General features: G+C 47.7%; 2 protein-coding genes across 3 annotated transcripts; one reads left to right on the top strand and one right to left on the bottom strand.

The window, feature by feature from the left end:
• Positions 1-134: 134 nt before the first annotated feature.
• STAT2 (signal transducer and activator of transcription 2) lies at positions 135-19,860 on the top strand. Of its 2 annotated transcripts, none has more exons than XM_046011214.1 (24): positions 135-223; positions 1,939-2,152; positions 2,313-2,466; positions 2,816-2,911; positions 3,088-3,177; positions 3,269-3,344; positions 3,822-3,889; positions 4,050-4,198; positions 12,070-12,228; positions 12,330-12,422; positions 12,980-13,039; positions 13,435-13,455; positions 13,670-13,763; positions 13,913-13,960; positions 14,067-14,150; positions 14,303-14,401; positions 14,497-14,632; positions 14,757-14,809; positions 14,936-15,030; positions 15,602-15,738; positions 15,917-16,099; positions 16,336-16,393; positions 17,963-18,282; positions 18,568-19,860. In XM_046011214.1, the coding sequence occupies exons 2-24, from the start codon at positions 2,022-2,024 to the stop codon at positions 18,708-18,710; spliced, it is 2,547 nt and encodes an 848-aa protein (XP_045867170.1). In that variant the 5' UTR covers positions 135-223; positions 1,939-2,021; the 3' UTR covers positions 18,711-19,860. The 2 variants fall into 2 exon arrangements, with proteins under 2 accessions (XP_045867170.1, XP_045867169.1); XM_046011213.1 differs by having other exon boundaries at positions 3,804-3,889.
• IL23A (interleukin 23 subunit alpha) lies at positions 19,535-22,677 on the bottom strand. The gene is made up of 4 exons (XM_046011219.1): positions 22,474-22,677; positions 22,147-22,248; positions 21,471-21,617; positions 19,535-21,365 (listed from the first exon to the last, which is right to left on the bottom strand). The coding sequence occupies exons 1-4, from the start codon at positions 22,666-22,668 to the stop codon at positions 21,204-21,206; spliced, it is 606 nt and encodes a 201-aa protein (XP_045867175.1). The 5' UTR covers positions 22,669-22,677; the 3' UTR covers positions 19,535-21,203.
• Between the last annotated feature and the right edge of the window lie 3,688 nt (positions 22,678-26,365).

Below are 26,365 nucleotides of genomic sequence, written 5' to 3'. Positions count from 1 at the left end.
ACTTAGGAAAGTTTGGCTGAATGGCATCTAGCGTCACGGTTGCCAGGCAGCGAATGGCGGGCTCCCAGGTTCAGCCTTCCGCTCTGGAGGGTCAACTATAAGGGGGAGGACCCGAGGGCGGGACGAAGCCGAGGGCGGAGCGCGAGCCCGGGCGCTGGAGCTTTTGCGGCCGGAAGCCTTGCCCTGTGCAGCTAGAGAGAGACGGGATTGAGACCCTTACCAGGTACGGGCCCAGAGGGGGCGCGCGGGGGTCGGGTGAAGGCGCGAGTTCCTCCGTGGGAAACGCAGCGGGCCCCGGGCGTGGTAAAACTTCGTCCACGTTGAAATAGCTGTGTCCTGCTGCATAACCGAATCTCCCCATCCAGCTAAGCTCTCCAGCCCTAACACCCGTCTTCCCAAACTCCCTGGCAGCCTCCAATACCCTTAGCCAATGCCTTTACCTTCCGGTCTGTCTTAATTTTGATTCTCACCAAAAATAAAAAAAATTAAAAAAAAACAAAAAACGATGTCTGAAGGTAGATACGATTTCACTTCCTTCATTGTTATGTAGAAGTGTAAGGTACAGAGAGGTGAAACGATTTGCCTGAGGTCACATACAAAATGCAATTCTTTTCCCCAAAGCTGTTTGAGCACAAAATATATGCCTAAGAGAGAGGGAGATGCTGGGAAAAAACTTAAGTGTTAACAGCCTTTAACCTTCGTGTTTGCGATCTATTTTGGGAAGACCATGGGTTTTTGTTGTTTTTTTTTTTTTTCGTATTTAAACCTCGGGGTTAACTTGCCACCTTGCTCTTTTAATAATAGCTGAGATTCGTTCCTGGAGAAGTGGGGCCTCTCCATTTTTTTGTTTTTGTTTTTTGTTTGTTTATTTATTTGTTTTAAAGCAGTACAGGTGCATAGTTTAAAAAGCTAAGCACTAGTAAAAGGTTTAAAATGAAAAATAGGAACTCCTGACCAGTCCTTTCCTCCCCGTGTTTCTACTTCAAAGAGGTTAAAAAGCATCTCATGATTATTCATACTGGTGGAAGAGAATCTCTCTTCCACCAGAGATTTTTCTTTCATTTGTAATAAGATCATGTGACCTTTTTTAGACCACGGATGTATGTAAATACCCTTTTCTGTTAGGTTTAGGCTGCAGCAAGAGTAAGTTTTGATTTCCTAAACAGACAGATGGCAGGGGCGGGGAAGGAGGAAGAAAGATTCTTAGCCCAGCCTACTTGGTGACACAAGAACCAGTTTTGAGTGAAATTTCAGTGTGAAAAAACAAACACCTCTGCTTTCTTTGCCCGACCCCACCCTGATGGGGGTGGGGGGATGGAGGGAAGAAATTTCTGGGTCTTTCACAAAGTTGATAATCTACAAAGAGAATCAGAGGTCGATAGAGGTCTTAGAAGTATCACAGTCTTAGGGATTAAATGACCCCTTGGGCAGTATTTAAATATCTGGAATGGAGTTCCTTCTTCCTGTATGGAGAGCAGATTATAAGTTATACCTATCTTTAAAGAGGTTTCAGCCCTTGATAAAGTTTTGGGGCCAGCAGGGGTCATGCTGAAATAAATATTTATGATCTACGATGTAAGTGAATACAAACACAAGCAAATAAATCTAAAATAAATTCATTGAGGGTGATAGATGAAATAAAAATGGTGTAAATATTGTTTAGTGAAGCTGAATGATGGATACATGGATGGTTTTTGTCCTATTCATTCTTCTTGGTGTGTGTTTGAAAATTATCATTAATTTTCTAGTGTGAGGCCCCCACACTAGAGCTCTTAAATAGTACTCTCTGGAAGAATGTGAACCAAATTGATAATACTGGTTCTTGTGAAGACAAGAGGGGAAGGGACCAGGATTAGGAGTGGGGTCAATATAGCTTTAATTGTATGTGTATGTGCGCATTTTTTTTCTTACCTGTGTAATTAAAAATCTTTATTGTAGTGATAAGCAGTCATGAGACTGTGGCTGATTTAGTCTAGCACAATTTCCGGTTGGAACCTGCATCCTTCAGACTCAGACCCCAAATGGCGCAGTGGGAGATGTTGCAGAATCTCAACAACCCACTTCAGGATCAGCTGCACCAGCTGTACTCAGATAGCCTCCTGCCCGTGGACATTCGACAGTACTTAGCTGTCTGGATTGAAGACCAGAACTGGTGAGTGCCTCAAGAAGTTGGATGTGGGTAGGATGAAGACAGTGTTTTCTTCTGAGAGCCCAGGATCCCGGAGACACCAAAAGCAGGACGGGGTTAGAAGGCCTCGAAGAACGGTAGCAACCGCGCAGTGATACTAATCCTTGTGATTTCTGATCCCCAGGCAGGAGGCTGCACTGGGCAATGATGATTCCAAGGCTACCGTGCTGTTCTTCGACTTCTTGGACCAACTGAACAACGAGTGTGGGCGCTGCAGTCAGGACCCTGAGCTCTTGTTACTACAGCACAACTTGCGAAAATTCTCTCGGGACATTCAGGTACTTGGAGGAGCCAGGAAGAGCCAAAAAGCTGAATAGAAAGGGAACTGAGTATAGAGGAGTATGGTTTAGGGTATGGAACAGGACCTGGAGATGTGAAAGGATGGGGGCAGATCCGGGCAAAGGGAGGACAAGGTCTGGACTTGGGGGGATCACTGGCAGAGAGAAAGGCAGAGTCTAGATGACCCTGTTAGGAAGAGGCTAGGTTTTAGGGTACCAGTGGTGAAGAGGGGGAGGACTAGGGACCCTGGAGGAGGGGGACGTACTGGGATCAGTTGGGGGGCAGGTCTGGAGGGCTAGATCATTGAAGACAGTTGAGTTCAGCCAATTGTTTATCTTTCTGCTGCAGGGTCTTCCCCAGGGCCCTAGCCAGTTGGCTGAGATGATCTTTAATCTCCTTCTGGAAGAAAAAAGAATTCTGATCCAGGCTCAGAGGGCTCAGTTGGTAAGAACAATTTGTAGTGATTTTGAAAGCTCCTGGAGTAGAGTGACTGTGGAAAGGACTCAGAAGTTTGTCTCAGAACAAGATCCTCCCCCACATTCCATGATATATATAATTGCAGGCTGGATTTTAGGGATGAAAGATCAGAATTGAAATGTGCTCAGAGTCTCTTATTTCAGGAGCAAGGAGAGCCAGTCCTCGAAGCACCCGTAGAGAGCCAGCAGCATGAGATTGAATCCCGGATCCTGGAATTAAAGGCTATGATGGAGGTGGGTGGATGTGGGAAGAGTTAGGGTCAGTAGGGCTCAGCCTGCCACCTCCCACAGAAGCAGCCTCCTCTGGGTCTTATCCCCTCTCCAGACACTGAAGAAATCCATCTGCCACCTGAAAGACCAGCAGGATGTCTTCTGCTTCCGATATAAGATCCAGGCCCAAGGTAGGAAGCAAGCACACTGAGGGGTGGTCAAAACACCAGTTCCTGCTGGGAGGCCAGGGGTGGAAGAGGGGAGAAGTGAAGAGCCCCAGGAAGCAGTAATCTTCTCTGGCTACTACACCAACTGCACTGGGTGCAGCCCCACTGCCAGGCAGAGCTCCAAGGGCCAGCCGGTGCTCTGGAGGTTAGGCTGGAGGTGTGGCTGAGGGCCAGCTGGTGGACGCTGGGGGAGATGCATGGCAAACTGCCTCAGCAGATCAAGTAGGCTTTTGGTTCCGGCATGACCACTCAGAGTCTGCCCGAGGGCCCAGAGGTGCCTCTGCTTTGCTTGGGTCCCCTTCTTCTCCCTTGAAAATGCCCCCTGCTCCCTGCCCCCAAATCTGCCCGAGGTCCTGGTCAGGATGGAGAGGGGAAGGGGCCCTAGGTCGGAACGTTTGTCTCACTCCTGCTCCTGTCATCCAGTGAAGACACTCTCTTTAGACCCCCATCAGACGAGACAGCAGCAGCTTCTGCAGGAGACTCTCAATGAACTGGACAAAAGGAGAAAGGTGGGAGGCAGACAGAGGGAGTGGGCAACAGAGAATGGGGAAAATGAGGGATGTGGGAGGCCTGGTCTCTTAGCCTTGGCTTCTTTGTCTCTTCCTCCCCAGTTGGGTGGTGGAGGGTGATGGTGAGAAGTGCTCACTACTTACTTTATGTTTTTCTTAGGAAGTGCTGGATGCCATCAAAGCGTTGCTAGGCCAGTTAACGACCCTCGTGGAGCTACTGCTGCCCAAGTTGGAGGAATGGAAAGTCCAACAGCAGAAAGCCTGCATCGGAGCCCCTTCAGATGGAGGGTTGGAACAGCTGGAGAAGTGGTGAGAAGCCCGCCCAGCCCTTGTCCCAACCACGCCGCTGTGCTTTGTAAATTGTAAACCATGAATTGTAATGAATTTTCTTGTTCATGTAATGAATGATCTATCTAGGCAGGAGATATTGCTGTCCTTACTCTCTGCTCCCCAAATGATCCCAGCTCCCTTGTCTGACCACAGTGAACCCCTCTTCATTCTCACCACGCAGAGAACCCAGAGCCCAGTCTTTGCTTTGGTGAAAGGAATGGTTTAAGCCATAAGCTGGTTTCTCCTTCCTTTTTAATCACCTAAGAAATAGGTTTTTTACTTTTTTTTAAAGATGTATTTATCTATGTTAGAAGAGAGAGAATAAATACAAGCAGGGCGGGGGAGGAGAGAGGGACAGAGGGGGAGAGAGAATCCTTAAGCAGATTCCCAACTGAGTGCGGAACCTGATACAAGGCTCAATCCCAGGACTGTGAGATCATGATCAGAGCCAAGATCAAAGCCAGCTGCTTAACCAGCTGAGCTACCCAGTTGCCCCACTACTTTTTTTTTTTAAACTATAGTGACTATAATATTGGAAAAAAAGAAAGACCATTACCTATTATCTTATTGCCCAGATGTAGCTACTGTAACATTATACAAAAATTGTATTTTTGTACTGTTTTGAGAACTGTGGTTTTGCTTTTTATTTTTTTTATTTTTTATTTTTTTAAGATTTTATTTATTTATTTGACAGACAGAGATCACAAGTAGGCAGAGAGGCAGGCAGAGAGAGAGGAGGAAACAGGCTCCCCGCCGAGCAGGGAGCCCGACGCGGGGCTCGATCCCAAGACCCTGGGATCATGACCCGAGCCGAAGGCAGAGGCTTTAACCCACTGAGCCACCCAGGCGCCCCTGGTTTTGCTTTTTAACTTAGCAGTGTATTACAGTATTTACCTGTGTTATTTATTTATTTTTTTAAATAAGAAAAGCTGATGTTTCTTTTTTTCTAAGATTTTATTTATTTTTTAAGTAAACTCTACACCCAACGTGGGACTCAACCCTACTACCCTGAGATCAAGAGTTGCATGCCCTACTGACTGAGCCAGCCAGGCACCCCTTACCCATGTTTTTGAGCCTCTTTGTTTGTTTGCTTAAGTAGACTCCATGCCCAGCATGGAGCCCAACGTGGGGCTTGAACTCACGACCCTGAGATTAGGACCTGAGCTGAGATCAAGAGTCAGATGCCTAACTGACTGAGCCACCCAGGTGCCCCACACCCATTTTATTTTTAATGATTGCATCATAGTTCCCTGTATGGAGGTAACATAATTTAGTTAATGAACTTCTATGTTTGGACATTAGATTTTTTCTTTCTTGGTATTTTTCTTTAATTTATTTATTTGACAGAGATCACAAGTAGACAAAGAGGCAGGGAGAGGGAGAAGCAGGCTCCCCACTGAGCAGAGAGCCCAATGCGGGGCTCAATCCCAGGACCCTGGGATCATGACCTGAGCCAAAGGCAGAGGCTTTAACCCACTGAGCCACCCAGGCACCCCATTCTTGCTATTTTTTTTTTTAAGTAAGCTCTTTTATATTAATTTTTTTGTGATAGGGAAAAAACAACTAGTATGTCTTCCAATATACTTAAAATACCTACTGTTTTAAATATTTTCTAATGAGAAAATTCATTGTTATTTATTAAATATGGGGGTGTCTGGCTGGCTCAGTTGGTAGAACATGCAACTCTTAATCTTGGAGTCATGAGTTCAAGCCCCATATTAGGGGTAGAGTTGACTTTTAAAAAATTAAATAATATTTTAAAAAGTAAACTATTGAGGCATCTGGGTGGCTCAATTGATTAAGTGTTTGTCTTCGGCTCAGATCATGATCCCAAGTTCCCAAGTTCAGGGATCGAGCCCTGGGTTGGGCTCCCTGCTTGGTGGGGAGTCTGCTTCTCCCTCTCCCTTTGCCTGCCACTCCTACTGCCTGTTCTCTCTCTCTCTATCAGATAAATAAATAAAATCTTTAAAAGTAAATAAGTAAATAAATAAAAAGTGAACTATTAAGAATGAATCACAACAATGTTCAGGTAAATTGAAAACAGATATATAGGGCTTGGTATACAGAATCACTATTTAAACTACAATTGCAAACATAGCCATCATTTGTATAGGGCATGGTAAACTCTGACCTACTAGTGATATCTTGCTCTTTTTAATTTTTAAATTTTTTCAAAATTTTTTTAAAATTCCAGGTTAGTTACCATAGTTTCAGGAATAGAATTTAGGTATTCATCACTTATATACAATACCCAGTGCTCATCACAAGTGCCCCCCTTATGCCCACCTTCCCTCTAGCAACCCTCAGTTTGTTCTCTATGGTTTAGGAGTCAGTTCAATGGTATGCCTCTTTTTTTTTTTTTTAATATTTTATTTATTTATTTGACAGAGAGAGAGGTCATAAGTAGGCAGAGAGGCAGGCAGAGAGAGAGGGAGAAACAGGCTCCCCACTGAGCAGAGAGCCCAATGTGGGGCTGGATCCCAGGACCCTGAGATCATGACCTGAGCCAAAGGCAGAGGCTTAAACCACTGAACCACCCAGGCGCCCCAATGGTATGCCTCTTTTTATCCTCACTATGTTCATCTGTTTCGTTTCTTAAATTCCACATATGAATGAAATCATACAGTATTTGTCTTTCTCTGACTGACTTACTCACTTAGCATAATGCAAACTAGCTCCATCCAGGTCATTGCAAATGGCAAGACTTTATTCTTTTTATGAGTGAGTAATATTCCATTATATGTATTCAACAAATATTTTGGGTTTTTTTTTTCCAAGCTTTTTCTTCCTTTCCTACCCTCATTTTCTTCCTTCCTCTCTCTGTTTCCCTCCCTCCCTTTCTCTCCCTCCCTCCCTCTCTTTCTTTTTCCCTCCCTCCCTCTCTCTCTCTTTCCTTTGTTCTTTCCTTCTCCATCCCACCCTCCCTCTCTCTTCTCTTTGCTTCCCTTTCCTTTCCTTTTCTTTCTTTCTTTCTTTTTTTTTTTTTTTTTTTTTGGAAATGGGTCAGTTATTAGATTCTTTGTAAAAAAAAAAAAATGTACCCAGTTTGTGAGGGTAAACGCCATTCATGGGAGAAAACACAGAGCAGAGGTAGCCCTGGAGCTGAGGAATAGCTTTGAGTTTTGGCAGAATTTGCAATTCCACAGCTTTCTGGTCAACCTTGCACTGCTCTGTAATCTCACATTTTTCTGTTGAATATCTCACCCTCCTGGTGTCTGGGTTTGTGCAACTTCTTCTTGAAGTAAGTGTCAGTGAGATGCTTGGGAATTTTCACACTGCTGATAGCAATTTTGGTGGAGGTGGCAATGACAGATTTGTAGTGTGTTCTACATAGAGGAACTCGATTGAGGGCCAGAGGTCCAGTCACAAGTAGCAAGCCACACTGTTCTAATGCTTCAGGAAAACCACCCTCTTGCCTCTGTGGAGCCCAGGGAGGATGATCACAGTGGTGCCTGGAGGAGTGCCTGGGTGGCTCAGTAGGTTAAGTGTCTGCGTTCCTCTCAGATCATGATCTCAGGGTCCTGGGATCAAGCCCTGAATGGGATTCCCTGCTCAACAGGGAGTCTGCCCCCCCTTCTTCCTCTCCCTCTGCCCTTCCCCCCACTCATACTCTCTCTCTCTCAAATAAATAAATAAAATCTTTTTTAAAAAAAATTATTTATTTATTTATCTGACAGAGAAAGATCACAAGTAGGCAGAGAGGCAGGCAGAGAGAGGGGGGGAAGCAGACTCCCTCCTGAGCAGAGAGCCTGATGTGGGGCTCAATTCCAGAACTCTGGGATCATGACCTGAGCCGAAGGCAGAGGCTTTAACGCAATGAGCCACCCAGGTGCCCCAATAAATAAAATCTTAAAAAAAAAAAAATGGTGACACTAGCTTTCTCACAGTTTTCTCACATGCTGCCTGAACGGTTTTTTTGCCACGGCTCAACAGCTTTCAAGCCCCATCTCCAGTAGGATAATACCTAGGCATTTGGGGAAGTTTAACCACCCCAGTACCACCATTCTTGTCACCACCCACTGGTTTTGTGACAGTAGCAGGAACCTTCTTTTTCATTTCAACTCTGGATTTAGCTGCTGAATACTTCCTTTGTACATTGCCTTTCTGGAATACATAGCTGATGGGAAGTATGTGCCAATTCCTCTGACTAGGACAGGGTTTGGGGCTGCAATGGGGCTTCCCTTTCTTTGCGTTTCAGCCTTGAGGTTACCCTCCTTCATCCTGCTGCCAGCATCAGCCTTCTTGGCTCCAGGTTTCTTTTCCTTAGGATCTGGCTTCTCATCTTTTCACCCACCATTTTGTAAGATGAGAAAGGATTTTTTTTTTAAGTTTATTTATTTATTTAAACAATCTCTACACCCAGTGTGGGGCTCACACTCACAACCCTGAGATCAAGAGTTGTGTGCTGCTCCAACTAAACCAGCTAGGCACCCCAATTTCTTGCTATTTTAAACAGTGCTGCAGTAAACGTCCTCATTAGCTATATCTTTATTTATATCCCTAATTATTTCTTTTTTTTTTTTTTTAAAGATTTTATTTATTTATTTGACAGACAGAGATCACAAGCAGGCAGAGAGGCAGACAGAGAGAGAGGAGGAAGCAGGCTCCCTGCCGAGCAGAGAGCCCGATGCGGGGCTCGATCCCAGGATCCTGGGATCATGACCCGAGCTGAAGGCAGAGGCTTTAACCCACTGAGCCACCCAGGCGCCCCCCTAATTATTTCTGTAATATAAATTCTCAAAAGTGGTATTCCTGGGTTAAAAGATACACCTTTTCTTTTGGCAGTGTTATTGTATTGATCCTTTGTTTCATTGTTTTGTTTTGTTTTTTAAGATTTAATTGGGGCTCCTGGGTGGCTCAGTTGTTTAAGCATCTGTCTTTGGTCCAGGTCATGATCCCAGGGTGCTGAGATCGAGCCCTGCATTGGGCTCCCTGCTCAGCGGAGAGCCTGCTTCTCTCTTCCCTCTGCTGCTCCCCCTGCTTGTTCTCTTTCTGTCAAATAAAATCTTTTTTTATTTATTATTATTATTTTAAAGATTTTATTTATTTATTTGACAGGCAGAGATCACAAGTAGGCAGGGGGCGGGGGCAGGCTCCCTGCTGAGCAGAGATTCCTGATGTGGGGCTCCATCCCAGGACCCTGGGATCATGACCTGAGCCGAAGGCAGAGGCTTTAACCCACTGAGCCACCCAGGTTCCCCTTTTATTATTATTTTTAAAGATTTTATTTATTTGACACAGAGAGAGACAGACAGAGAGAGTACAAGCAGGGGGAGCAGCAGAGGGAGAGGGAGAAACAAGCTCTCTGCTGAGCAGGGAGCCCGATGCGGGGCTCCATCCCTGGCCCCTGCGATCATGACCTGAGCTAAAAGTAGACGATTAACAACTGAGCCACCCAGATGCCCCAAATAAAATCTTTTTTATCTTTTTATTATTTTTTTAATTTTTAAAAATTTATTTGTCAGAGAGAGAGAGAGCACGCACAAGCAGACAGAGTGGCAGGCTGACGCAGAGAGAGAAACAGGCTCCCTCCCGAGCAAGGAGCCCAATGCAGGACTTGATCCCAGGACCCTGGGATCATGACCTGAGCCGAAGGCAGCGGCTTAACTGACTGAGTCACCCAGGCATCCCTTTTTATTTAAAAATTTTAAAAAGATTTTATTTATGTATTTGACCGAGAGAGATACAGTGAGAGAGGGAATACATCGAGAGAGGGAACACAAGCAGGGAGAGTGGAAAAGGGAGAACCAAGCCTCCTGCTGAGCAGGGAGCGGGATACAGGGCTCGATCCCAGGACCCTGGGGATCATGACCTGAACCAAAGGCAGACACTTAACGACTAAGCCACCCAGGTGCCCCAAAAATCTTTTTTTTAAAAAAGAAATAAAAGGGGCGCCTGGGTGGCTCAGTGGTTTAAGCTGCTGCCTTCGGCTCAGGTCATGATCTCAGGGTCCTCTGATCGAGTCCCGCGTCGGGCTCTCTGCTCAGCAGGGAGCCTGCTTCCCTCTCACTCTCTCTGCCTGCCTCTCTGCCTACTTGTGATCTCTCTCTGTCAAATAAATAAATAAAATCTTTAAAAAAAAAAAAAAGAAATAAAAATAAAGATTTTATTTATTTGTCAGAGAGGGAGCATGCCAGCGAGCATAAGCAGGGGGAGTGGCAGGCAGAGGGAGAAGCAGGCTCCCTGCTGAGCAAGGAGCCTTATGCAGGACTTGATCCCAGGATACTGGGATCATGACTTGAGCTGAAGGCAGATGCTTAATTGACTGAACCACCCAGGCATCCCTTGTTTTGTTTTTCAATATTTATTTATTTATTTGGTGGGGGGGCAGAGGGAGAGAGTGAGAAGCCAACTCCCCACTGAGCATAGAGCCCAACATGGGGCTCGATCCCAGGACTCAGGATCATGACACAAGCTGAAAGCAGGTCCTTAACTGACTGAACCACCCAGGTACCCCCTGTATATTTATTTTATTTATTTTATTTTTTATTTATTTGACAGACAGAGATCACAAGTAGGCAGAGAGGCAGGCAGAGAGAAAGGGAGAAGCAGGCTCCCTACTGCTAAGTACTCCCTACTACTAAGTACTCCCTACTACTAAGTACTCTCTACTACTACTACTACTACTAAGCAGAGAGCCTGATGCGGGGCTCGATCCCAGGACCCTGAGATCATGACCTGAGCCAAAGGCAAAGGCTTTAACCCACTGAGCCACCCAGGCGCCCCTGTATATTTGTTTTAAATAGGAGTCATATCATATATGTACTATCTTGTGATTTTTAACAATTTAATATTTTCGGATATTTTTTGCAAGTTAAAAATTTGAGCCTGGGGCACCTGGCTGGCTCAGTTTCTGGAGGGTGTGACTCTTGATCTTGGGGTTGTGAGTTCGGGCCCCACGTTGGGCATAGAGATGACTTAAATTAATAAACTTAAAACCAATTGAACCTATATGATTAATAGTTGCTGTGTGATTATTTCCTTACGATACAGCTTAGAAATGGAAGACTGCAGGGGCACCTAGTGACTCAGTAGGTTAAGTGTCCAACTCTTGATCTCAGTTCAGGTCTTAATCTCAGGGTTGTGAGTTCAAGTCCTGTATTGGGGTCCATGCTGGGCATGAACCTACCAAAAAAAAAAAAAAAAAAAAAGGAATACTGCAAATGGTGTGCATGTTTTTTGAGTCTTTTTAGACGTTAGTTCCAAATTGCTATCCTAGTCTATTTGCTCATATGTAGCATATAATTGGCTTCCTGTCACCACATTGCCTGTTATTATTTTTTGTTATAGAGATAGTGAAGTACAGAAGTTAAAAGTATTAAGACTGACTTGGTAGGTTGGGCGTGTGACTCTTGATCTTGGGGTGGTGAGTTTGAACCCCACTTTGGGGGTGGAGCCTACTTTAAAAAGTATGGATTATGCAGCCAGACTGCTTGGATCACCCACTCATTCCATACTAGTTCTATGACCTTGAGCCAGTCACTTAGCCTTTCTCTGCTGCAGTTTAACTATCTGTAAAATGGAACTAATAATAGTAGCCACCTCTTAGAGTTGTTATAAGGATAAATACATTAAGGACTTAGAATAATAGTACATATCAAACATCATATGAAAAGTAGCTTCATTATAGAAATAAATCTCTCAGCAGTTTCATATGTGAAAGTGGCTTTGATTTTTATCTCTCGGATTATCAGTCATATTGCATCATCTTTCATATGTTTTCTGGGTTCTTTTTTAGTCCCAGTCAGTTTCTTCCTCTCTGTCTAGTTAAAGGGGAACTTCTGGAGCCTGTCTGGGGGTACCAGGACACTCATCAGTTCTCTCTCCCTCTCTGGAATCCCATCACCCAGGTTCACAGCTGGAGCCAAGCTGTTGTTTCACCTGCGCCAGCTGTTGAAGGAGCTGAAGGGATTGAGATGCCTGGTTAGCTATCAAAATGACCCTCTGATCAGAGGCGTGGAACTGCGGGAGGCTCAGGTCATAGAGTTGCTACACCACCTGCTCCAAAGGTCTAGAGGCCAGGGCGGGAGCTCCTGGGAGGGCAGAAAGAGTAAGAGGAGCCATCCTTACAGAGACTGAGCTCTATTCTCTCCTCCATCTCTCTCTGCAGAGCCTTTGTGGTAGAAATCCAGCCCTGCATGCCCCAAACTCCCCATCGACCCCTCATCCTCAAGACTGGGACCAAGTTCACTGTCCAAACAAGGTTGGCATTTCAGAACTCATTCCTGCTTCCTTTTTCCAGCCCTGGTACTACTGTTTGCTTTCTGACTTTACAGATCTTTCTGCTCTTGTCTTCTCTCTTTTCTCCTCAATCCACCTACCTCCTCCTCCTCCTCTTCCTCTTCTCCTTCTCTTTCTCTTTCTCCTCCTCCTCCTCCTCCTTATTCTTATTCTTTTTTTTTTCCATTTTATTTATTTTTTCAGCGTAACAGTATTCATTCTTTTTGCACAACACCCAGTGCTCCATGCAAAACGTGCCCTCCCCATTACCCACCACCTGTTCCCCCAACCTCCCACCCTTGACCCTTCAAAACCCTCAGGTTGCCCCAACCTCCCACCCCTGACCCTTCAAAACCCTCAGGTTGTTTTTCAGAGTCCATAGTCTCTTATGGTTCGCCTTCTCCTTATTCTTATTCTTATTCTTCTTTTCCTCCCCTCACCTAGGTCTTCTAATCTCTTAGCCTTATCTTCTTCAAACATTCGATCTATCCAGGAGGTGGAGACTGACTGCTTTTCCCTATCCACCTCCTTTTCCCCTAGGCTGCTGGTGAGACTCCAGGAAGGCAATGAGTCACTGACTGCAGAAGTCTCCATTGACAGGTCCGTTGGGGCACATGGGACCACGGGGAGGCTGGGGCATAGGCTGCTGGGGCAGAGGAGACACGCACTCTTCACCATAAGGCCCTGGGGTTGTGTCCTTACCCCGTCATTCCTACCTCAGAAATGAACTCCTCACTTTTGTTAAGCACTACATAACATGCAGCTTGTCGAGTCCTTGTTCGTCACAGGGACCCTATGAGTTAGGTATTATCAGTGCACCATTCAAATGAAGAAACAAGCCCAGAGAGAGTGTGTCTCCTGTGCAAGGCCACATGGCTAGTGAGCACAGATCTGGGTTTGAACCCAGGTCTATCTGATCCTAAAGACTAAATTCCTAATTTCTACACTGATTTTGCTTCCCAGTGATTTTTTTTTTTTTTTTTATTTCTTTTCAGGAATCCTCCTCAATCACAAAGGTAGGTGTCTGACAAGGATGCTGCAAACATCTGGGCGCTGCGCGACCTGCACAACCACATGGGGGCGCAGGCAAGGAGGAGGTTGATTTGGTTGGGGTATGGACAAAGGGAGAAGGGAGAACCGACATGAGGTGAAATATTTGTTGTTTTTCCTGCTGAGTTTTTACAGTAACTCTCCTTCTGTTCTCCATATATCTTCTTCCCCCTGAACTAGCTTCCGGAAGTTCAACATTCTAACCTCAAACCAGAAAACTTTGACCCCCGAGAAAGGGCAGAGTCAGGGCTTAATTTGGGACTTCCGCTACCTGGTAAGAAGGGCTAGTAGCTTAAGTGTCTGGTCCAGTGGAACAGGCTGAAGGAAGTTCCCAGGTCTTGGGAAGTCTTGAGGCAAAACAGGGGTTCCAGGGACCTTGACATCTGCACTCTGGCATTTTTCTCTCCTCCTCTCAACTCACAGACTCTGGTGGAGCAACGTTCAGGTGGTTCAGGAAAGGGCTGCAATAAGGTGAGGCCTGGACAGAGAGAATGGGGGGAATGGGAGGAACTTGCCAAAGGGCCCTCTGACGGTTGTGTCTTCAGCTGTCTGACGGTTGTGTCTTCGGCTGTCCTAGGGAATGCTGGGTGTGACAGAGGAACTGCACATTATAAGCATTACCGTCAAATACACCTACCAGGGTCTGCAGGAGGAGCTACAAGTGAGTGAAAATGGAGGGCAGGGAGAAATGAAGCAGATTTGGCTGAAGGCATTAAGAAGGGGTTAAAAGAAGCCTTGGGAAATTCTCCCCCGTTGCCCCTGTCGAAGCTAGAAACATTGCATCCCCCCCACTGACTCCTGTTTTCTCTTCAGACGGACACCCTCCCTGTGGTGATTATTTCTAACATGAACCAAGTCTCCATTGCCTGGGCCTCGGTTCTTTGGTTCAATCTGCTTAGCTCAAACCCCCAGGTAGGAGATGGGGCCAACAGCGAAGGATGGCCAGGAGGGGTGTGGAAGCTTGGGATGAGGGCGCTTCTTCTGAGCCATTCTTCCCACCCTTGCAGAGTCAGCAGTTCTTCTCCAGCCCCCCCAAGGCCCCCTGGAGCTTGCTGGGTCCTGCTCTCAGTTGGCAGTTCTCCTCCTACGTTGGCCGAGGCCTTGACCCAGACCAGCTGAGCATGCTGAGGAACAAGCTGTTTGGTACAGACCTCCTTTTCCCTCAGCCTTTCCCTCGCTGTTGTCTCCCCAGCCCTCCATCCTTTCTGTTCCAGGGACCCTGGCCTTGCCTCCTTCCAGTTTATCTGAACTGCTTGTCTTCCCTCAGGGCAGAACTGTAGGACGGAGGGTGCATTGTTGTCCTGGGCTGACTTCACTAAGGTAACTCCCTGCATCCCATGCGGCCAGATCTAGCTCCTACACAAACCCTAGTCCTTCCCTTCCGTACACGTTCTGCTCACTGCGGACACCTCCACGTCTCTTCCTGCTTTCCCATTCCTCCTGCAGCGAGAGAGCCCTCCTGGCAAGCTACCATTCTGGACGTGGTTAGACAAAATTCTGGAGCTGGTACATGACCACCTGAAGGATCTCTGGAATGATGGGTAAGGCCTTGGTCAGCCTCCCTCTCCCCACCACTCCCTTTCTGGCTTTCTGGCCTTGAGAGGGGACCCGTGCGCCCTCCTGTGGCGGAAAGGGAGAGAGCAAACACTGGTGCAAGATTGCAAGGCCACACACACTCCAGTGTGCAAAAATAGTTATAGCCAGCGCACGCCCAGTGTCCACTGAGCCCCAGGGAGCTTGCCGAGTGCTCTTTATGAGTTCTCTCTGTAATCCTTGCAACCACGTGGGGTCGCAGAGATGTTCAGGAATTCACCCAACGGGTGTAGTTGGAATTCAAACCCAGGCCTGTCTGACTGCAAGCCCACACGCTTTGCACGACCCTGCCTGCTCATTTGTACAGCACTTTGCCTCTTACAAGGTGCTATTCGTCTCTGTGACTTCGCGGAAGCCTCGTACCTCCTCCAACCATGGAAGGCAGATACCAATACTGTCAGTAAGATGAAGTGACTTGGCCAAGAGCAAGGCCCCAGAACCTGGCCCTCTCTCCCCAGACAGGGAGAGTGGGGGAGCAGGGAGGCGGGTCGGCCTCATAGCAGCCTTTCTGTGTTTCAGACGCATCATGGGCTTCGTGAGCCGGAGCCAGGAGCGCAAGCTGCTCAAGAAGACCATGTCTGGCACCTTTTTACTGCGCTTCAGCGAAACATCAGAAGGGGGCATTACCTGCTCATGGGTGGAACACCAGGATGACGGTCAGCAGCTTTGCCCTCGAGGTCCCCAGAGCCGGTCTGCTCTGCCCCTTGGTCGCCCCGGGCTTCCCTGGCTCTGTCTGCAATCTCTCAGTGGGCTTGGGTTTGGACAGGCAGGGCGGGGTCGTCCCAGGCCCAGCCTCCTCTTTCATGCCTGCGTGTTCCCATGTCCCTTCTACAGACAGGGTGCTCATCTACTCCGTGCAGCCTTTCACCAAGGACGTGCTGCAGTCTCTCCCACTGACCAAAATCATTCGCCACTACCAGCTGCTCACCGAGGAGAACATCCCGGAGAACCCACTGCGCTTCCTCTATCCCCGGATCCCCCGGGATGAGGCTTTCGGGCGCTACTACCAAGAGAAGGGTGAGAAGCATTGACACACGTCCCTGGAAGGTGGCAGGGGTTCTCAGACATCTAGAAACCTAACACCTTTCCTCCAGACATGGAAAAATGGATAGCCTGAGAAGTGAAAGGCTTTGTACCCAGGATGCCGCTTGTTAGTGGGGAGACATGGTTATCAGGACCATTTGCGTGAGGGGTCCTTGAGCTGTGCGTCCAGCCCCCTGACGTTCCTGTCCTCCTGCATATGTGCCCCACAGTTAATCTCGAAGAACGGAGGAAATACCTGAAACATAAGCTCATCGTGGTCTCTAACAGGTGAGAGATGTGCTTCCCTACCCATCCTCCCTAACCCTTGTTGGCTGATGGAGTGACCCAGATCTGCCCAGTTCACCTCGCTGACCTTCTCTCCTACTAACCCATACTCTTGAGCCTCTAGGGTTTTTTTCTGGTTCTGCCATCCTCTTTCCTCCCTAGTGTTCCACTGCCATCCTTAGGTTGTTTCTATAGGCCTTCCCTGCTAATACCTGCCATCACCACTGATGTTCCTGGGCAGCTACTTGAAGCATGGTACTAAATACTTTTTTAACAACAGGGTTTTGTGGGTTGTTGTTTTTTTTTTTTTTTTTTTTTCATTTTATTGAATCCTTTTGAGAACCCACCCAAGTAGGTGATAACAGCCACTTTTAAGGAAAATTTCTCAAATGGCAGATATGGGACTAAATGTCTGTGTTTAGTTTCTGATTTATTGAATCTCCGTACTAGGCCCATGAGGTGGCCGTGGGTATGAACCTCTGTAGCCGAAGAATGTGAGGGTTACTGTGGCATGCTTATGGTACCTAGCTAATAAATGATCCAGGTCTGCCAGATTCCAAAGTCCTGCTTTTTTTTTTTTTTTAAATCTTAAAACAACACCCATTTATTTATTTTTCTTTAAAGATTTCATTTATTTATTTGACAGAGAGATCACAAGTAGGCAGAGAAGCAGGCAGAGGGAGAGAGGGAAGCAGGCTCCCTGCTGAGCTGAGAGCCTGATGCAGGGCTCCATCCCAGGACCCTGAGATCATGACCTGGGCTGAAGACAGAGGCTTAACCCACTGAGCCACCCAGGCACCCCAACACCCATTTATTATCTCACATTTTCCATGGATCAAGAGTCTGGTCATGGCTTAGCTGAGTTCTTTGCTCAGGGCCTCAAGAGGCTGCAGTCCAGAGTTTCAGTTAGGACTTCGGTCTCATCTGAGGTTTGTGGTTCTCTTCAAAGCTCAAGTGATTGTTGGCTGAATTTATTTTCTCGGAGCCATAGGACTCCTGGTGGCTTGCTTCTTCAAAGCCGACAGGAGAATCTCCAAAGTCCTGCGTTTAACCATCCTACTGCCTCTCATATTCTATTAGGTGGTGGTGTTCCCATTTTATCGACGATAAATCTGAGGCTCAGAAAGCTAAAGGTCATCCATCCAATAAATGATAGGGCTCAAACTCTGGCAAGCCTGATTCCAAAGCCTGTGCTCTTAAGCCCTCTGCTCTGTTGCTCTGTTGCCTTCTTCTTCTTTATTTTTTAAGACTGTATTTATTTATTTGAGAGAGAGAAAGCGGGTGAGCAGTGGGGTGGGCTGAGGTGGTAGAGGGAGAGGCAGAGAGAGAATCTCAAGCAGATTCTGCCGCACTGAGCATGGAGCCTGACCTGGGGCTTGATCTCACAATCCTGAGATCATGACCTGAGCTGAAATCAAGAGTCAGACGCTTAACTGACTGAGCCACCCAGGGGCTGCCCACCCCACTCCCGCTCTGTTGCCTTCTTAGCCTAGAGAGATAGTCTCTGCTTGCTCTGCCATTCCCCACTTCCCCTAAGCAACCAGCCCTGCACCTTTGTGTTGCGGTATCCAGACAGGTCGATGAGCTGCAGCAACTGCCAGACCTTAAGCTGGAGCCAGAGGCGGAGTCATCTGAGCTGGAGTCGGGCCTGGCGCCATTGCTAGAGCAAGAGACAGGCCTGGAGTTAGGGCCACTGCTAGAGGCAGGCCTGGACCTCGGGCCAGCCCTCGAGCCCCTGCCGGAGCCCACACTAGATGTGGTACCAAGAATGCCGGAGCCAAACGTGGGACCAGAGCTGAGGCTGGAGCCTCTTCTAGACCCTGCGTCCCAGGCAGTGCCAGAGCCAGATTTGCCCCATGACCTGAGACACTTGAACACTGATGAAATGGAAAGTAAGTGATGAGATGGAGCTCGGGAAGAGGGGACACGTTCCCTTTACCGACTGCGCTCCCTTACCCATTATAGAAAAAGCTGAGCTCTAAGCTCCTCTTTGGAGGGAGGCTCATTTCTTTGTGATTCCTTTTATTAGGAAATGTACATGCTCCCTCCTTCCCCGACCTAAGTGCCTCCTGGGGCCTTGTTCAGACCTCTGCTGCCATCCTCCCTCATTTTCCCTGCTGGGTTGGGAAGTCCTTACTTAAGATCAGGGCCTGATTTCTTTCTTTGGACTACTTTAGTCTTCAGAAACACTATGAAGATTGAAGAAATCATGACAAATGGTGACCCTCTGTTTGCTGGACAGAACACCATGGACGAGGCTTACGTCTTCCACCCCAGCCATTTCCACACGGATGGGCCCTTGATCCCTTCTGACTACTAGGAACAACATTTCCTCTGTTCTTCCTGTATCTTTTGTCCCTTCTACCCCCCACATCACAGTGTTGCTCTCCAAGGATGGAAAACCTGTTGCAAGCTGGTTAACTCTGGCATTGGGAGTGGGAAATAAAGGCAGACTATGGGTAAGGAAGGGGCACCAAGAAACCAGAAGAGATGTTAGCCATGGCTCCAATTAGGATCTTTGAGGCCAGCTGCTGCTTGGGGAGGTACAGGAGTTCTGAGGATAGGCCAGCACAGTTAGGCGGTGTTGAGGGGAATCAGGCACTTGAAGTGGCTTCTTTCCAGTAAAGGAGGATGTCAACATTTGAATAGTTGGTAAGGCTAACGTGGTGCCCACTAGCATTCGCCATCCATAGGGAACAGAGACATGTGTGTGATAGGATTCCATTTCTCTCTTCTGGTTCTTTCATGTCTAGAATAACCTTTTCCTTCCTTCTCCCCCTCACTCCTGATTCAAGGCCTATATTCCTCTGTTTTCTGCTGAGACTGAGAGCTTCCTGCTTCAGCCCACCATGCGAAGCTCCCCTCAGCAGAAGGGAATAGGAGATAAACGTTCCCTGCCCCCCAAGCTGGCCACACCCATTCCTTGCCCTAAAATGATCCTGCCAATCTAATATTCTGTGAAGCTTTGCACAATAATTTACTCCGTTTAGGCTCCACTTCCTCAATGCTTAGGAGATGAATCACTCTTGGAGGCCAGGGATGGTAGGGTAGCTGGGAATTTAGGGATCACTTTTTATAGCATTAGATAGAATTTGGTATTTTTACAGAGGAAGAGAAGCCCTGGGTCTTAGATATTTCTCTATTAAGATAACCATTCATTCTTTTGTACAATATATTGCTTATCTGAAAGGAGAATTTCTATTCCTTGGGTGTGGATCTGGGCAAAAACCATGTTCCCCGAACTTAGAACCTTGAATGTTTACCATTGGCTTCCAGACAATCTCACACGTTAGTCATTCCCAGGGAATCCCAGGACAACTGCTATTTTTTTCTAGTATAACTTGAGATGGAATGAAAGTGAGGCCCTGTACGTATGGCTGTTTTCTGGCTGGTATGTTAGAGGAATCGTCCTCTTCAGAAAGAGGCCCTTCTGAGCAGAGGTGGCTAATAAACTTTGTGCTGACCTAGAAGTGTTTACTCTCTGAACTTCTTTTCTTCTCTGCTCACAAAGACTAATGTCCTTGGAGACACCAGCAGGCCATGTAGGATCGAGGTCAGCAAACATGACCTGTCTTCCAGCCATCTGAGTAGGCACCCTCTTGTAATGTTTTTCTTCTTACTCCTCCGTTTATGTATTATTTTTCAAAGATTTTATTTATTTATTTGACAGAGACACAACGAGAGAGGGAACACAAGCAGGAGGACGGGGAGAGGGAGAAGCAGGTTTCCCACTGAGCAGGGAGCCTGATGCGGGGCTCAATCCTAGGACCCTGGGATCATGACCTGAGCTGAAGGCAGACTCTTAATGACTAAGCCACCCAGGTGCTCCTTATCCCGCTATTTAGAACAGGTTTTCCTGCCCCTTAGATTCTTCCAGGGGGGCTGGGAGCCATCTGTGAGTTGGGGGGTATGGTGAGCAGTTCTATAACTAGCCCATTGTCACTCAGCTGGTTGGTGACAAAGCCAAGATACAAACCGGGGTCTGACTCCAAAGCCCATGTGTTTTTAATCTTGTGACTGTGGAGAAATGGATGGGGAATGACCACAGTAGCCTTCCCCTTCTTTTTGTTTCCGAAGGTAGTTGACCTCCCCTTGGGTAGTCAAACCCTCTGATGGGGCTCACAGATGACCACTCAGGGAGAATCCCATTAATTTGGGGGATTTACCACCATCTTTCTGGAATGCCCTTTCTGCTCAAAAAGCTCTAACTTTTGATCCTGCAGTGACTGGGATTCCTGTGTTTGGCCAAATACACTCTTGGAGAAAGTAAGGAGGCACAGGGCCAGACAGCAAAAGCAGTCACATTTATGGGTCCAACTTCCTAGTCTTAATCCTTGGTAATCCCATTCATCTTGCTCAGCTATACAGGGATCCAGAACAAAAAGATCCCTCTTACTCTATGAGTACACCAGAGGTCATGAGGATAGAGCCCCTCCACTGAGGATATAGAACAGAAGGATGCATACTATAGTGCTTTGGCCCTGTTTCCCAACCAAGCCTAGAAATCACACTCAGATATCCACATAAATAAGTCTTTATTGAAAAAAGTACATAATTCAGAATAAATAAAATAAATAATTCTCCCCAAGCTGCTGCCCTGAGGATAAATAATCTCAAGTTTTCCCTTCCTACTTAATAAATACTCAACTTGGTCCTAGATCAGCAGCATAAATTAGTATTGGTAATTATCAACTTATGCAAGTCTCATTAGAATTAATGGACGAATTAACTTGTCGGCTCCCAGGTACCTGGCTGACTGATTTTGGCCCTCCTGAGCCATGGAGATCTGGGTGCCATCCTTAAGCCGTTGGCCTTAGGGGCTCAGGGTTGCTGCTCCATGGGCAAAGACCCGGGCAGCTACAGCCACAAAGGCCTGGAGGCTGCGAAGGATCTTGAAGCGGAGAAGGAGGCGCTGCCATGGCTGGCTGGGACTGGGGCTTGGAGTTTGTTCAGTCTCCCAGTGGTGACCCTCAGGCTGAAAGGACACAGGACACAATCAGAGAGAACTTGAGATCCTTCACCCTCCAGTCCTCACCTGTGGTACCTGCAAGCCCCCATTCTCCAGGCCCCTGGTTCATACCTGCAAGAGTTGCCTCAGGCCCAGGAGGGAGGCGTGAAGCTGGCCCACAGGGCCGTCGGGGAGTGGAGAAGGCTCCCCTGTGAAAATGTCTGAGCCCAGCAGCTTCTCATAAAAAACCAGGCCCTGGTGGATCCTTTGTAAGCAGAACTGGGGTGGGGGTGGGGGGGGGAAGAAAGCAGTGAAAAAACAGATCCCTTCCTCCTACTCCATTCTCCAAAGACCCACCCAGTTTTTGCCATTCTTAGACACTGCTGTGGGCTAAATGTGTCCCCACAAAATTCATATGTCGAATTCTAACTCCCCAATATAATGGTATTAGGAGGAAGGGCTTTCAAGAGGTGATGAAGTCAGGAGAGTGGGGCCCTCTTGAACGCATCTGGTACTCTTCTAAAAGAGACCCACGGAACTCCCAAGGCCCTTTTGTCATATGAAGATACAATGAGAGGTCTGGAGTCTGGAAGACGGCCCTCACCTGATCATGCCAGCACCCTGATCTCCGACTTCCAGTCTCCAGAACAGTGAGAACTAAATTATTTTTGATGTTTATAAGCCACCTGGTCTATGGTATTTGTTATATAGCAAGTTGAATGGACAAGGACAGAACTTTTGCTAGTTCACCATGATACCCAACAATGTCCCAGTCCCTCTTCCTTGTGGTCCAGCCTCCTCTTACTACCTGACTGTTGTCTTCGAGTCCTTGGGGATCACAGCCATCCCCACACTGGATGCGGGGGACCTCCTGTGTAGTCTCGTCATCTTCCTCTTCTCTTGGTAAGTCCTGGAATGGAGGAGGGGTGGGAAGAGTGAAGAGATAAGAGAAATACTTTCAAACTCCACTGGGACCCTCAGGCCCACACCTTTCCCAGGAACACCACTCCTCGCCCCGCCCCCCTTCCTCTCTTACTCTCTGATGACCCTCGACCCTCCAGCTTCCATCCAAAGCCACAGTCTTCCACTGCAGCCTTGGAGAGTCTCCTGTTTGGCACCAGAGCCCGTGACTTACCACATGCCCCATCGGAGGATGTGTGCTCCAGGCCAGCGTGCAGAGCTGCTGTGAGAGCTGCTGGCCCCGGACCCAGGAAGGGCGACTGCCCTCAGGCACCACCCGGGTCTCAGCCAGCCAGGGCAGCGGCAGCAGCAGTGGCAGCAGCAGCAACGGCGGCGGCAACAGCAGCATCAGAACCCTGCGCCCCAGCATCCCGTCGCCTGCTTCTCAAATCTGGCTGGCTCTGTGCCTCACACGGGTCCTTGTGGAATCTCTGCCCACTTCCCTCTCTTCTGAGCCTGATGCTATCAGTCCTGCGTGCCTCTGCTTTGGTTCCTTCTGTTATTCACTGAGTTTCTGAGCTGCTTCCTGCTGTTTTCTCCCCTTGTCTCTGAGTCTCTTTTTAAGGTCCCTGCATTGTAAGGCCCGCCCTTTATAGCAGCAGGTGACTCACAGCAGGTGGGATTCCCCTCCCTGCATCATCCCCTTCCGTGGGGAGCCCAGGTATGCAGCCTCAGCTCCAAGGGAAATGAGACGTGTGGTTGCTGTGGCTGGAGGCCTGGGATGGGGCATGTGTGTAATGCTCTCCATGAATCGTGGTGGCTGTGGAGGGGGTGGCGGTAGGAGGAATGAATATTTAAATGAATCTAGTCTCAAGTTCCTTCCTGTTTGACCTTTCCCTCATCTTTTTGCCTCGAAAGGCTGTATCCTTCCCCCGCCCCCAGCACCTAATTTCCTTACCTCCTGCCTGAGGAAAAACCAAAGACAGAAGCATTTGTTTATTTCCCCGTAGGATAGCAAGCTCAGTTTGGAATGAAGCTTGATTCCCACCTGGTGCCCTCTATCTAGGACCCAGGGGGCTTCTTTTTCTCCCTTGGGAGCACTCATTTTCACTGGAAGAGAGTCCACGACTCGAGGGGACTTTGTGAACTGGGAAGCCGTATAATGCCATATAAGGTATAACTGCTCCCTCTTCAGGACTCGCTGTGGAGGCTAGGAGGGCTCTTCCGTCTGATTCCTCAGCCTTAGTGGCCAGAAGTTTCATAGGACCTATGGGGTTTAGGCGTGGTTCTTTTGGGATACCAGCGTAAGCAAGGGCTAGGAGTCAAATTTAGATCTTCTAGCACCCAGCCCCTATCCCACAACTAGGAAGTCCGGGAGTTCTGGGGAGTCGAAGGTGTACCGTGTTAGTGACCCTGGCCGGTCCTTCAGCCTGTTGCATCCATGGGTAAAATCCGCGGACACTGATTTCATCACCCTCCCTGATGCAACATCCAGTGAAACAGCTGAGAATGTGAGGTTGGGCGTGGGAGTGGGGAGAGGTCCAAATCTGGGACTGCCCCAACCCAGTGGAGGGTCCCAGAACGATTTGGACGTCAGAATGAGGACATGGCTGACCACACAGATGGTCCTGAAAGCCTCCCCAAGAGGTTGACCCTTCTCTGAGACAGTTACCCTTGATAGAAGTCTCCCTTCCCTTAGAACGATTCAAAACTGCCCAATGAAACTTTTGATTCAAAAATTAGGACTCTGTGGTAAATCTGTCCTTCGGATGGAATGTTCCCAGCATCAGGACAGATTATTTCAGTTTGAGTGGGAAACAGTTTGGCTCTTTCTACACACGGTAGACACAAATGGAATAAGGAAATGGGGGTGGGAGGAAGGAGGGGAAGCTCACCTCACTTGTGTTTAATATCTCCTGTCTTCTTCCCAAATGTGGCCCCATTCTGGGAGGCCTGAAGGATAGGAGATGAAAGGTAAAAGAGGGAAGAGGAAGTAGACTCTTGGGGGTTGGGATGACAGAGACAAGGGTGAGTTGGAGGCACGGGGCTCTGCTGCTTTGTTTCACTTCCTGGTGCTTCAAGAGTTGGGTAGGAAGCAAGGTAGGTGGGGTGATTGTGGGACTGTTCTGTGGCAGGAGCTACTTCCAGGACTAGATCTGACCTGGAGCTGTAGTGACCCCTGACGTCAGCAGGGCCTCAACCGTTATGCAAATCACATTCACAAGACACTCCTAAGCAGGCCTTTCCAGTTGGCTGCCCAGACTCCAAATCCAGTTGAGGTACCCCTAGGGAGTTAATAATGATGGCTAATATGTATGCAACTCTCATGCCAAGTCCTTGGTCTAAGCACTTTTCATGTGTTAACCTATTTCATTCTCACAACAACCCTGTGAAGTAGTTACTATTATTATCCCTGTATTACAGATGAAGAAACAGAGATAAGTAATTTACCCAAGATCACAGAGCTGAGTGGCCAGAATTCCAGTGCAGACAATCTGGTTTCAGATCCGGCATTCTCATTCTATTACACTGGACACTACTGTGAGAAGACACAAAATATCTTTATAAAGTAGCTAATTTAGCCCAGGTATATCTGAGTATCTCCGGCCCTCTAATTTCCATAGGTCTGTGAAGTTTTTCTCAATCTGAGACCTCAATATGGAAATCTTTCAAAGTGTACAAACTGTCTAGGTCTCTCAGCACCCATCTTTCCCCAAGATTTTAAATCTAGGGACCTGTGAAGCCAGATCAGTTTGAGAGGCCCTCTGAATTAAGGTGTTTTTCTCTCCATCTTTGACTTCTGACCAATTCTAGGACCCCTGTGAATCCTGGAAGTCTAAATTACGAAGTCCTTTTCTTTTTTAAAAGATTTTATTTATTTGAGAGAGAGATTGAGCCCAAGCGAGGGAGAGAGAGCATGAGTGGGGGGAGGGGTAAAGGGAGAGGGAGCAGCAGGCTCCCCGCTGAGCAGGGAGCCCCCAGGTGGGATGATCACGACCTGAGCCAAAGGCAGATGCTTTATTGACTGAGCCACCCAGGCACCCCTGGGATCCTTTTATTACAGTGTATTTAGCAGCCTTTATTGAGAGAGAAGTCCTTTAACATTCTATCCTTGGTGAGAAGTTCCTTCCATCAGGGAGGCCCTCTCTGCGGCCTTTAGAAACTGCACTAAAGGGGCGCCTGGGTGGCTCAGTGGGTTAAAGCCTCTGCCTTCAGCTCAGGTCATGATCCCAGAGTCCTGGGATCGAGCCCCACATCAGGCTCTCTGCTCTGCAGAGAGCCTGCTTCCTCCTCTCTCTCTGCCTGCCTCTCTGCCTAGTTGTGATTTCTCTCTGTCAAATAAATAAAAAATATTAAAAAAAAAAAAAAGAAAAGAAACTGCACTAAAGCGCCGTGGAGACATCTCACAACCTGGCCCCATTCCACAGCAGAATCAGACCCCAAGAATCCCTGAAAATAACCGTTGGTGCTAAATCTCTAAGAGTTTGGGGTAAGCAAATGTCCCAATTTGCTGTGCTCATCCCTCTCTGAGGGAGAATGCCCGGCTTCAAGAGGTAGGGAAATTTGATAGCTGAGGGTTCTTGCTCCCTGGGACTATCATTGGAGCATGTGGGGAAGGGATCATCACAGATGGGTGTTTCAGACGGATGCTTACAGAATCGTAAAAGCCTGGCTCTTATGAGACTGGCTCCCGCTTCCTTTTTTCTCTCCCATGCCTGAAAATGATAGGAAATGCCGGCGAGTTTCGGGGGCAACAGGGTGAAAGGTGGCGGAGTAGCTCACAAGAACACCACGGACAGAGGGGGTGGACTGGACCATGCTGGGAATACCCAGCAGACAATTCCCAGTACTTTACCTTGGGCGTTCCTAATTCTAGAGTTTCTAAAGTTCTAGGGAGTATGAAAGGTCGGTTTCCAAGCGAGTTCTCCAGTTTTGCTCAAAGAAAGCTTTAACGAGAAAAGGCTACGTTTCACTACACCAGATACGGCCAGTGTCTGACACCGTTTGTCCCCACCGGCGGCCCGTAACCTTGTCTTTGCCCAGCCCTTACGTCGCGCGTCTTCTCGCGGAGCCGTCTGTACCTGGATCCTTCTGATTGGCTTAGGTGAGCTCCACGCCCTTCCTGA

Source organism: Meles meles, chromosome 7 (assembly GCF_922984935.1).
Source record: "Meles meles chromosome 7, mMelMel3.1 paternal haplotype, whole genome shotgun sequence".
Taxonomy (NCBI): domain Eukaryota; kingdom Metazoa; phylum Chordata; class Mammalia; order Carnivora; family Mustelidae; genus Meles; species Meles meles.
The sequence above is the reverse complement of the archived record's forward strand: the minus strand, read 5'-3'. Positions and strand labels throughout refer to the sequence as shown.

What these genes read in the sequence shown, in the direction of transcription:
- IL23A (XM_046011219.1), bottom strand. Translation starts at nt 22,668, where the DNA reads ATGCTGGGGCGCAGGGTTCTGATGCTGCTGTTGCCGCCGCCGTTGCTG. An exon ending in ATCCTCCGATGGGGCATGTG is followed by an intron (nt 22,249 to 22,473) that starts GTAAGTCACGGG and finishes CCTCCATTCCAG; the next exon opens with GACTTACCAAGAGAAGAGGA. An exon ending in GCCTGAGGCAACTCTTGCAG is followed by an intron (nt 21,366 to 21,470) that starts GTATGAACCAGG and finishes GTGTCCTTTCAG; the next exon opens with CCTGAGGGTCACCACTGGGA.
- STAT2 (XM_046011213.1), top strand. Translation starts at nt 2,022, where the DNA reads ATGGCGCAGTGGGAGATGTTGCAGAATCTCAACAACCCACTTCAGGAT. An exon ending in CAGGAAAGGGCTGCAATAAG is followed by an intron (nt 13,961 to 14,066) that starts GTGAGGCCTGGA and finishes CGGCTGTCCTAG; the next exon opens with GGAATGCTGGGTGTGACAGA. An exon ending in GCGCTACTACCAAGAGAAGG is followed by an intron (nt 16,100 to 16,335) that starts GTGAGAAGCATT and finishes TGTGCCCCACAG; the next exon opens with TTAATCTCGAAGAACGGAGG.